Here is a 12,181-nt window from a genome sequence, read left to right on the forward strand (position 1 = left end):
ACATCTTGTTATTACCTGTGTCTGTAATTCAATGGTCTTTTGTCTGTTGACAATAGTTAAAGAGCTCTGAAGGTCAGAGTTATTCAATGATCTTTTGTTCATTGACAATAGGTGAAAGGCTCTGAAGGTCAGAGTTATTCAATGATCTTTTGTTCATTGACAATAGGAGAAAGGCTCTGAAGGTCAGAGTTATTCAATGATCATTTGTTCATCGAAAATAGGTGAAGGGCTCTGAAGGTCAGAGTTATTTGTTCATTGACAATAGGTGAAGGGCTCTGAAGAGTTATTCAATGATATATTATGATTATTTGAATTTGAAGGACTTATACTTTTAAGACAATTTATGTTTATGCTTTGACTCTTTTAAGAGTCATAGCATAAACATAAATTATCTTAAATTTTAAAATTAATATACACAATACAGGATAGAGACCACAACTAAATTGTTCCAAAAACACCTGTTGTCAAATCTTTAAATTAAACAAATCTTTTGGAAAATAGAATGATGAAGTTGTTTGAAATGATTAATTATACTTCTTTTATTTTATTTTTTTAATAGATACAAGTTTTTGGCCTGAAGAAACCATTTGTGACCTTCAGTATCCGAGACCTGACCTTGATATCAAATGGATTGAAGGAATTCCCTAATTACTTATACAAGATTATGCCACATTTGGAAAAATTGAAATTATCAAAGTATGAAATTTTCATTGATTTCTTCAAGTGAGAGTAGAAATTATCCTCATTTTGTTTATTTGCCTTCTTAATAACAAAAATTGAAGAATGTTTCGACATTGACGTTCTGATTCTGAAGACTAAAATTCTAAAACAGTGGCTGACTAACCAGGATGTTTCTGGTTTGATCATAGTTGAAATAACTATGTGGCACTGTTGAGCCTTGGCCCACATCAGGGATGGGGGGGGGTGGGGGAGGCGTAAAAAAATCTCAGTTGCGCAAAAAGTAATGTGAGCAATGGTCAGACTGAGTACTCCATCTGCTAGTGGCTGTGATGAGGCCCTCTGAGGCACTCCATTGGATTTTCAAAGTCCTGGACATTGGGATCTCTTCAGACCATGGTTAGCCTGCAGCTGTGGGCTTGATCCCAGTGTTGGATAATGTTGCACAGGATATTTCAGATTTCTTATTGTGTGTGGTGCAGATTGTAGGGCAAGACTAAGAGAAGCATCTACTAGTAGTCATTTTAATACACAATGGGGTGCACATAAAATGTCAAACCCCATTTCATTTTTCTCTGCATTGTACATTTTGTAAAAAGTTTGCCAAAAAAGTTTTATTGTCTCAAATTTAATTCACACATTTATTGGTTTTCTCGTGACCTTGTTCCTGTGTTAAATCTTAGACAACAATAAGATGTTGTTCTTCATTCTTTGTTAGATAGGGAATAATGTGTATATTGTTTATCAGTATTAGCAGAAGAAAGGTCGTTGGCATCAGAAGCCCCATTTTTATGGTACGGCATATGAGAACACAGAGAATCTTAAAACAGGCATTTTTATCAGGGTTTTTAAATAATGAAAATTATCATGCCTGTTTTAAAGAAGGTGTCTTTAATTCTGAACCTTATAATAAAATTTATAGCCTTTGTTTTTTTCTACATGCAAGTTTCTACCTGTGTTTCAATTCTATTTTTATACTTGACTTGTTGTCTTGTTTAACTAGCTGTGATATGTATATATATGTATTAAAGTATACATATATATATAGATTGTATCAGTGCCTATTAGCAACTATGGGGAGCCATGGTGGCTAAGTGGGTAAGACGCTCGCTCACTAGCCTGGAGGTCGCGTGTTTGCTCCTGCATTGGCCATGAAAGTTCTACAGGATTTTCTGACGTGGTTTCCTCTTGTCATTGGTGCCTGACAAAGACAATTGTCTAGTCTTTCGGATGGGATGGAAAACCTAGGTCCTGTGTATACATTGATGTGCACATAAAAAATCTCTTGACAGTTGGAATTCGATATAAGAGTAGGCCATAGTGCAGCTGCCTGGGCAAAATTTCCCACATAGCACACTGTATGGCGTATGGCCATCTACATTGGCCCAGTCGGAGCAGAACAGTAGGACGTTAAACCCCCATTCCATTTCAATTCATTTCATTTACTAGCAACTTTAATTTTAGTTGGATTTCAGGTATACTATCAAATGAATTAGATAATTATTATTATTAATTAATATTACTTTTTCAGAAATAATCTAGATGGTGTACTAGATTCACCGCTACACCTGCCAGAGTTACGCAATCTAGATCTATCCCACAATTCCTTGAAAGTCATTGGAGATAAATTTTTCACGAATTGCATTAAACTGGAAACTTTCGCCATAGCAAACAATGGATTAGGTAGATAATTATTAATTTATATTAAATGTGTCCTCGGCAATTTGAATATTTTTTGTAGATAACCAGAGTTTTGACTACAATTTAATGTGGCCCAATAATGGTCATTCGTACCTTGTATGGGTTTGAAGAGCTGAGTTGTCAAATGCAAGACATGGCTTCAATCTTAGGGTTATATTTGACAAGAAGTGTCACCTTGTTTTTTCACCAGTTTTAGTGATTTCCTTCCACCTATAAAGGGTCTTGTGCACAAGCAAATTATTGAAATAAAGCTGTCATACTAATTGGATTCTGAAATGACCTGTGGGAATTACCCCCCCCCCCCCTCTCTGTCTCTGTCTCTCTCTCATTGTTTCTGTTACTTTGTGGACAGCTCACCCTAGGAAATACCTAAGCCCCTAGGCTGCCTATGTCCCTCATTACTTAGGTAATAAATTCAGTTACCAGAACTCCCCAAATTATATTTGACTCATATTGTCTGCTCAGTGTTATCACAGACATATGGAAACTGATGATAGTTAAACTGATGTGTGAATATTGTTATTGGGTAGTTGAATGGTGTGCGTTAGATCATAACATCTATCACTGAATCATGTGGCATGATTTCAATTCCTTGTTTGTATGTGACAAGGCGTAGGGTTTCCTCTTCAACCTCATGGGTTTTCTCCGTGTCCTCCCATTTCCTTCCACAGCTAAAGACACCTATGCGAACGCGAATTATTGAAATAAATTTCAGCGATATGTTTGTCCTGAAATGACCTAATTTTTGTCAAGTGGACATAAGATCACATTTCTGTTGCTGTCTTCCATAATAAGAATATCGATACTTTTCACATATTCATTGTTCTCTCATTTTCAGAAACTTTACCAAGTGAAGACATATCCAAATCTTTAGCCAGACTTTATCAACTTCGTCTCAACAAAAATAATCTTTATGGGAAGGAGCCGTTCTATGTTCCAAAATTTGTTTTAGAATTACCTAGGTTTGTTGAATATTTGTTCACATTAATTTTCATTTTTAAGAGAAGTATCTTTTGTTCATGATGAATTATTTTGAAACTAGAAGTAGTTTATTTCTCTGGAGAGAAAAGTGTGGTATAAAAGAAATTTTACTCGGAAAGTAGAATACTCTTCATAAAATTCCATCCGTACACAGGATCTTAATGTTTGATCCCCTAGCTAGACCATCCATCTTGCATCACTGAGAATGGGAAAACCATGCTGGATATTCCCAGGAATGTTTTCAGCCAACATCGGGAGCAAACCACTGTTGTTCCTCAAAATATTTAAACATATGATTAGATATCAAGTTGAAAAGTTAAATTCTAGGTGCTCCATTCTAGGTGCCCCATTCTAGACATAGATTATCAGATTAACATATATAGAAATCATCTCATGGAGTCAGCTGGTGACCAGTAATGTAAAGGGTAAATACCAAAGATCTGTAGGGAGCTACAGTGACTCAGTGAGTAGGGGTTGGCCTGCTAACCTGGATGTCCTGTGTTTAATCCCAGTGTTGGCTGAGAAAGTTTCATCTTGTCTGTCATACAGGATGAAGGATCTGGCAAGGGACAACGAATAGTTGATTGGATTGGATGGAAAACCGAGGTCCTGTGTACATATTGATATGCATGTAAAAGATCTCTTGGCGGTTGAAATGCGAATTAAGAGTAGGCAATAGCGCTGATGTTCCGGACAAAATTTACCACACTGCATTGTGTATGCCTGTCTTCATTAGCCCAGTCAGTGCAGCAAAGTAAGCCGTTAAACCCTATTTCATTTCATATAGAATGATTGATTCTACTATTTTTATTACAGCTTACGTTTAATAGAATTATGTGATAATGGTTTAACTGGTTTTCCTGCTCCCTCTGTTTGGAAGTCACCAATATTGAAAGAAGTTATATTTTCAAGAAATTTGATTAGCAAGGTAAATTATTCAAACTTAAACAAATATAAGTCACATCTTACTTTGATAAGTGTAGGATAAAGCATGAGGCTGAGGTTAGGCTTGGGAAAGAAAGGCTGAAGAAAATAACCAGCAAAAGTGTGCAATATCATTGAACATGTCCAGTTATTGCACGGTTAAGCGCTACCCATCTACTAGAGAGAAAACAGTCTGCTTATTCAACGAAAAGAACAAAGAAAGTTTTCCCGTCCATGTTACAATTCTATTTACAATATTGATAATCTGTACCAAATAGTTCCCCTTTGCTTTTACCAGGCCCACCTGCTGCCCTCTCCCCTTCCCTCCTCATAGCACACTGTCATCAGTAGCCCTGTTGGTGTAGAAAAGTAAGACGTTAAATCCCATTTTATCTCTTTTCCCCAATTCGCCCTCCCCCACCCTCTCTCTGCTGGTAATGTTTTATCTGATGTCACCGTCTTAAGATTCTATTGTTTCTTTTTTCAAATTAAAGTTGAATCTTGAAGGTGCTAAAGCTTGGAGTAAATTAGAAAAACTTCATATTTCACACAACAGATTATCAGAAGTGAGTAGAATTTATCTCTTATTTCTTTTGTACCAGAAAATCAAAAAGAATGTTTTCTAAAATTTTTTGCTTCTTCTGACTACACTGCTTCCTTGATAACTTAGAGAAAAGTGATGTATTTTTGATTGGGTTTTGTACCTCCTTTTCAAAGCTGACCACAACTAACGCTCCATAGACTGTCTCAAATTGCCAGAACTAATCACAGAATTAGTATATAGTTCTAAGGAGCATTAGATTCAGGCAGTTCAATTGTTAAACGGATAAATCTAATTGTACCTAATTTTTTTTTTTTCATTTATAAATTTACAGCTACCCCGAGAGATTGGTCAGTTGATATCTCTTCAGTCGTTTGATTTTAGTCATAATAAAACATTAACAACATTACCAGATGAATTAGGAAGATGCTCTAGATTATGGGAGGTAGGTTGCTTACTGACGAAATGGTAGTTCTGGTAGTATATTTATGATTTGATATATTTAATGTATATAAATATATGTTTAAATTTTGTTAAAAGATAAACTTGTTTATGATATTTTGACAGTAAACATGTACAATTATCCTTAATGTCGATATCAAATAACAGAGAAGTAACTGTATCTATACCTTGGTGGTTGGATGGCCAAAGGTCTGTCATTATGTCAAGTGGCGTGGTTGTGATTCCCTGCTTGTACATGACAAAGAATACGGTCGCCTGTCCAACCTCGTGGGTTTTCTCTGGGTCCTCCAGTTTTCTCCCACTGCTAAAGACCCCTATGTCCAAGAGAAATAGTAAAATAAAATTAAACCATATGTTAGTCCCGAAATGACCCAATTTGTGTCAATTAAATGTTAAACCCCATTTTTCTCTCTCTCTCTATCTATAACTTGTTGTTTTGTTGTTAATGTTTAAATCATACTGAGAGATGTCATTTAAACAACTGAGAAGTAAATAAATCTTTAAGCCTGTTGAATGTCGTACATTTTTTTTTTCACAGATGCCAACTGATGGCTGTAATATCGATCTAGCTGATAGCTTATTAAAGGGGAGAGTTCGAGATCTCATCATATATCTACATAATAGACTTAAAAAGGTTAATAATTTTGGAACTGTAAACATTTTTACATCAGGATAAGGCTTTAATGAGGGCTCTTGTTTCACTCATATATGCCAGTCTTGTCTGACTGACAGTGAAATTGGCCAATTGGAGAACTTACCTGTCAGTCAATTTACATGCCACAAAATTAGAAAAGTAAAAATATATAAAAATATTTTGGGATACTAAATATGTGATATTACTAAAAATTGTAATATATTTGAGAAAATGTCTTGCTAATCTGATCTCAACAAAATTTGTCAAACATAGACTGACAGACAAAATTTTGAGATCGTTGGTTCCTTGCTTAAGGCATAACGTTCGCTTCCACCTTGGGGGATATCGCAGACAAGTAATTTTGTGATGAAAGCCCTAGTTTAAAGTGCAGAGTGTTGCAGGCAGATGTCATTTGGCCTGAGTAAAGGTCCATTGACATTTCAAAGAGTTATGTGAATATGTAGCCTATAGTATTGATACTGTCATACTTCTATGCTTCCATCATTTTGCCTTGTGTAAGATGATAGATATAAATTATTCTGCAGGCTCAACGTTATTTTTGTATGAAACTTATGGTTGTTGGTTATGGTGGTAGAGGGAAGACAACTCTATTAAGAGCTTTATGTAAGAAATATAAAAAATCGGCAGAGGATCGACCAACAGTTGGAGTGATTGTTAATGATTGGAAGTAAGTAAACAAGACTGAACGAAAATTTATTTAAGTTACTGTGCGAGATGTGTGTTTTTCGGAAAATATTAAATTTATCACGGCTTTACAATCAATTAAATGTACCCATATTGATTATGTAATGTTTAATTAAGAACATAAAATTATAATATATATTAATGTTAGATAATTTGAGGGCTTTCATTTAATCTGATTAAAAACGAACCAACCAAAGGATTAATATATCGTTCAAATCACACTCAAGGTCTGTATATTTTTATTTATGAATCATGATATTGTAGTTATATATAAATAAACTACCCTGTCTTAAACCAGGCCTGTTTTTCCTTTAGATATGAAAGACATAAATTTGGGAAGAATTGTGCATACACCATCAGAACATGGGATTTTGCTGGTCAGGAAGACTTTTACAGCACACATCAGTGTTTTTTATCAAATAGAGCTGTGTATTTAGTAAGTATAATTTAATTAAAAGATATTTAAACTACTGCTAAAATTTTTAATATTTTTTTTATTTTGAAAGAAGATGTAAATCCAGTCTATATAATTGTTGCAGGACTCTCTTTTCCATGGCCTGAAGAGCTTACCTATCACTCAGTTGCTTGCCATAAAATTAGATTTTCAAACAATTTAACCTTCAACCATATAAATACACTTTTATTTATAGATTTTTCATCATGTACAATCCTTAAATATATATTAAGAGATTAAGATAATGCCAAAATATTGTACAACACTTAAAGATATATTAAAAAGTTGGGATAATGGCAAAATTTTGTCATGTTCTTTTAAAAAAAGTATCTTACTACAGTAATTTGAGTTAAACAACGTCAACAATGGACCGGATGTGAAACCTGGGTCTGTTTAATCTTGATTTTCTCCAAGTCACCTGACTGTTTATGTAAATGTGATCTGGACGGGTGGGGAAGGGTGGCGCAATGTAGAATATTCTGTTGCCATCACACTATTGGGGGTGGGTTGGGTTGGGGGGGGGGGTGTGTGTGGATGGCCAAATGATTAGCACGTGCGGGCTGTATCATAAGGTCTTGTCATTGAGTCAACTGGCGGGGGTTTCGATTCCCCGGTTGTACGTGACAAGGAGTAGGGTCGTCTGTCCAACCTCGTGGGTTTTCTCCGGGTCTTTCGGGTTTCATCCCACTGCTAAAGCCCCCTACGCACAAGCGATTTGTTGAAATAAAATTGAACCATATGTTAGTCCCGAATTGACTTAGTTTGTGTCGAGTATGTTAAACCTGTCTGTCTGTCTCTCACTCTCTCTCTCTCTCTCTCTCTCTCCCTCTCTATTGTATTTTTGTTATTTTAAGATTGTGTATGATGTAAGTCGAGGTGTAAGTGAAATAGATCGTCTACAACCATGGTTATCTAATATATTAGCCCGAGCACCAGCTTGTCCTGTCATTGTTGTAGGAACACACTATGATCGACTTAATCCTGGTAAATATAGTATTATTTAGTATAATCCTCTCATTACATGTGTTTTAACAGGTTTAAATCTTGTTTACCCAGGAGGTAAATTTTGCAGATTCAGGATTTTAAAATAATTTTGTTTCAATAGCAGGGGGCTACCATCCTAGGTCCTTAGGTCAAAATACTCTTGGGGGTCTAGATCGTCGGAGATGTTTTCTGAGCGATTTCTGATTAATAAAACTACTCAACAATGAGTGTTTTTAATAGAATAGTTACTTGCGTGCAATAACCTAGAGAAATGAGTACATGCGGCCTGCATTTACTACCAACTATTAATCTATTGTTTATTGGTATATATTATCATTGTTTTCTAGATGAATATGAAAAAGTACAAGAAATTGAACAGAAGTTGCATGTTTTAAGCAATAAACCAGGTAATAAAATAGTTTTAATTTTTGTTTACCGGTAGACTCATTTTAAAATTGTTTTCACTTCTAAATTTTAATTTGGTACTGGACACAATGGGAAGAACATTTGAGATTTTTGAAGTCTATCCTTTGCTTGTACAGTGTGGGTCCTGCACGGCTGAGTGTGTTTAATTGTTTGGAAGGTACGGAAACAGGTCCTTCCCAGTACGTTGGAAATCAAAGAAGAATAGGTAAAAACACTGCTGTTGACAAAATAATCATACCTCGCATTGCACCCGTAACTATAGAAATAAAAATTACCCTAGGCTTGTCTCAAAATAACCAAAGTATTGCCTCGGTGAAATATTTAAAACCCACACTATTCGATTACTATATACAAATTGTCCTAGTTGCCTGTAGTTATTAATATAATGATTAATATTTATGTCATATTACCTTGTGATATTATTACGTCCTATGGTTGACTGTAGTTATTGATATAATGCTATGGTTGAATGTAGTTATTAATACAATGCTATTGTTGACTGTAGTCATTAATAATATAATGCTATGGTTGACTGAGTTATTAATATAATGCTATGTTTCACTGCGTTACTAATATAATGATTAATGTTTACATCAGGCTACCCTGTGATATTATTACGTGCTATGGTTGACTGTTCGAAAGAAACACCAGAAATGGAAGAACTACGACGGAGAGTTAAAGATACTATTGATAAGTAAGTCTAGGAATTATTATTTTATATTCAAACATTTCAGTTTTGAAGTGTTCTAAACATTTAGGGGTTGCTAGTGAGGACATTGGAGATTCACAACTAGAATGTCTTAGGTGCGTAAATAATTTTTGCATTTGTCACACTGTAACCCTGGTATCATTTAATCTTGTGTATTTAGCACTAATTTATTTAATTTCAAATCTTTGTTTAAGAATTCGTAAAAATCATTTAAAATCAGTACTTGTGTCCAGTTTAAAGCTTTATATTGAATGAATGTAAAAGAAATTAGTGCTAAATACACAAATTAAATGATACCTGTGTTACAATATCAAGTGTAACACATGGCAAAGATATGTGTCTTGTAGTTTGGTTAATTTGAAAGAACTATAAGAACTATATCTTGTGTATACATCAGAATAAATACATGATGCACATGGATTAATTAATCAAATTTTTTTATGTGTTGAGCAATTGTAAAAATTTAGAAATCCGGGCCTCGGGAATGTGTTCTGTTCATTACAATACAAATTTCATTATGTTATTTATTTTACAGTTTTAAAGTCAAAGGAAAACCAGTTATGGGTCAGAAAGTTCCAGCTAGTTATGTGGTTTGTGCATGTTTTATTATTTTATTAATTATTTTTGCAAATACAGCCCATAATATATATTTAGAGTATAGGCATATTTCATTGTTGCTGATAATGAATCAGTTCATCATGATAGTGGTTTGTGAGTAAATAGTCAAGTAAATATTGTGTTTGATTTTAGTACACTCTATATCCTTGCAACTTATTGGCTGTGGTAGTCGAGTGATCAGTGTTGTGGTAGTCGAGTAGTCAGGGCTGTCATAGTCGAGTGATCAGGGCTGTGGTAGTCGAGTGATCAGGGCCATGGTAGTCGATTGGTCGGGGGCCGTTGTGGTTGGGGCTGTGGTAGTCGAGTGGAGCATTGTTTTGATGAAACATTAAACCCCATTCCATCTCACTTTACTTTCAAATTATCATTACTTTTATTTTAGAAACTTTCTGAGCTTCTATCAGAAGAAGCTAAAAATCCTGAGTCCAATCTGCCAGTACTACGTAGAAATCAACTATTGAAAATAGTACAAAATGCTGGACTTGATCTTGATGAAGAAGAACTTGATCAAGCTGTTTGGTTTTTACATGAAACTGGTGTTTTACTACATTATAATGAATCAGCCTTACAGCTACGAGATTTTTATTTCATCAATCCAGGATGGTTGTGTAGAATGATGGCTCAGGTTGTCACAGTTCCACAAATTAATCCATTTATAAGTCCACAAGGGGTAAGTCAATTTTGTTTTGCTTTCGTGATATAAACCAACAAAATAGATAGGAACAAATGATTAATTAAGAATTTCACACACTGATATAATTAATGTGCGAAATAATTTAACAGATATTTTAAACAATTCTTCACTTTCATCGTCAATAGATATTAGTACAACTTTTGAATGGTCACATAGGTAAAATATGTTTGTTTTTCTGTACACGGGAAACATTCACTACAAGTTAATGATGCATCTGGAATGATCCTCCAAGACACATTAGGGAAAATGGAACATTCACAGGTTATAACAGTTATTGTTGTCCCCCGCCTTTCGAAGAAAGCAGGGGACTATTAAAATGGGTTCGTCCGTCTGTCTGTCTGTCTGTCTGTCTGTCTGTCTGTCTGTCTGTCTGTCTGTCTGTCTGTCTGTCCGTCTGTCTGTCCATCTGTCTGTCCGTCTGTCTGTCCGTCACACTTTTTGGGACACAATAACTCTCTTCCTAATTGAGCTAGAATGTTCAAACTTGGTGTATGTGTTTATTAGGTCAATGCCTTGATGGAGTTCGAAGATGAGCATTTTCCGCTTAGGGTAAGCAGAGATAAGCAATTTGATTGGTTGATGCTTTGGGACACGATAACTCTCTTCCTAATTGGGCTAGAATGTTCAAACTTGGTGTATGTGTTTATGAGGTCAATGCCTTGATGGAGTTCGAAGATGAGCATTTTCCGCTTAGGGTAAGCAGAGATAAGCAATTTGATTGGTTGATACTTTGGGGCACGATAACTCTCTTCCTAATTGAGCTAGAATGTTCAAACTTGGTGTATGTGTTGATTAGGTCAATGCCTTGATGGAGTTCGAAGATGAGCATTTTCCGCTTAGGGTAAGCAGAGATAAGCAATTTGATTGGTTGATGCTTTGGGACACGATAACTTTAGTTCTAATTAAGTGAGATTGATGAAACTTGGTGTATAGTTTCATTACAGTAATACCTTGACTAAGTTTGATAATGAGCATTTTCTGCTCAGGGTAAGCAGAGCAATACGCAATTTGATTTTTATATGTGTCCTCTAATTATTTTCCTATTTCGGCGGGGGACATCAGCCTCACTGTTGGCTTGTTTTTTAAGGCAAGCGGTCGCACCTTAATGTTAACTGAGGGGAGATTTTTCTCCCTCCCCTTAAAATTGAAAATTGCTCTCCTTTACAAAGTGATCGGGGGTTTGTTATCATTTATGAAACCAGTAATAACCCCCTTATATGCAGTTGTTGATCTTCAGAACCATTTCCCATACACACAACTAATCACTCTCCTTAATTTCAGATCATTAACCTTAATCTCTAAATCACTCTTCTCATCGAAACTGAGAGAGCTTTTATTAGGGGAGTGATTTTTTCAAGGGGAGGTTTTTTCGGCTCTCCTCTAAAATACAAACAACAACGACTGTTATAAGACAATTTAAACTCAACGTTTTACCAAATAACTGTTCTAGAACACTATGAACTTGTTGTAAAGGGATTAGACATGATTTTTGGACATATTATATTTTATACAGATAATGAAGAAAGATTCTGCCAAGTGGTTGTTTACTGGTAAAACTGTTGGTGATGAAACACATTTTAAATTTCCACATCAACTTATACCCCAGTATCTACGTCTCTTAGAAAAGTTAGTTTACATTTGTTTAATAAATAAAAAAACAAAACAGTCCT

At 35.1% G+C, this 12,181-nt stretch overlaps 1 protein-coding gene across 1 annotated transcript in view; it reads left to right on the forward strand.

The window, feature by feature from the left end:
* Positions 1-12,181, forward strand: part of LOC126828485 (leucine-rich repeat serine/threonine-protein kinase 2) — a 61,570-nt gene that overhangs the window by 26,256 nt on the left and 23,133 nt on the right. The window contains exons 25-39 of the mRNA XM_050558239.2: positions 560-696; positions 2,210-2,361; positions 3,218-3,341; positions 4,177-4,288; positions 4,779-4,850; positions 5,160-5,270; positions 5,826-5,921; positions 6,467-6,609; positions 6,942-7,062; positions 7,935-8,064; positions 8,412-8,471; positions 9,088-9,184; positions 9,735-9,789; positions 10,200-10,487; positions 12,025-12,137. Of these exons, the coding sequence (XP_050414196.2) occupies positions 560-696; positions 2,210-2,361; positions 3,218-3,341; positions 4,177-4,288; positions 4,779-4,850; positions 5,160-5,270; positions 5,826-5,921; positions 6,467-6,609; positions 6,942-7,062; positions 7,935-8,064; positions 8,412-8,471; positions 9,088-9,184; positions 9,735-9,789; positions 10,200-10,487; positions 12,025-12,137 (1,811 nt within the window). The remainder of the gene's footprint in view (positions 1-559; positions 697-2,209; positions 2,362-3,217; positions 3,342-4,176; positions 4,289-4,778; positions 4,851-5,159; positions 5,271-5,825; positions 5,922-6,466; positions 6,610-6,941; positions 7,063-7,934; positions 8,065-8,411; positions 8,472-9,087; positions 9,185-9,734; positions 9,790-10,199; positions 10,488-12,024; positions 12,138-12,181) is intronic.

This window comes from Patella vulgata, chromosome 7 (assembly GCF_932274485.2).
Source record: "Patella vulgata chromosome 7, xgPatVulg1.2, whole genome shotgun sequence".
NCBI classification, from domain to species: Eukaryota; Metazoa; Mollusca; class Gastropoda; family Patellidae; genus Patella; species Patella vulgata.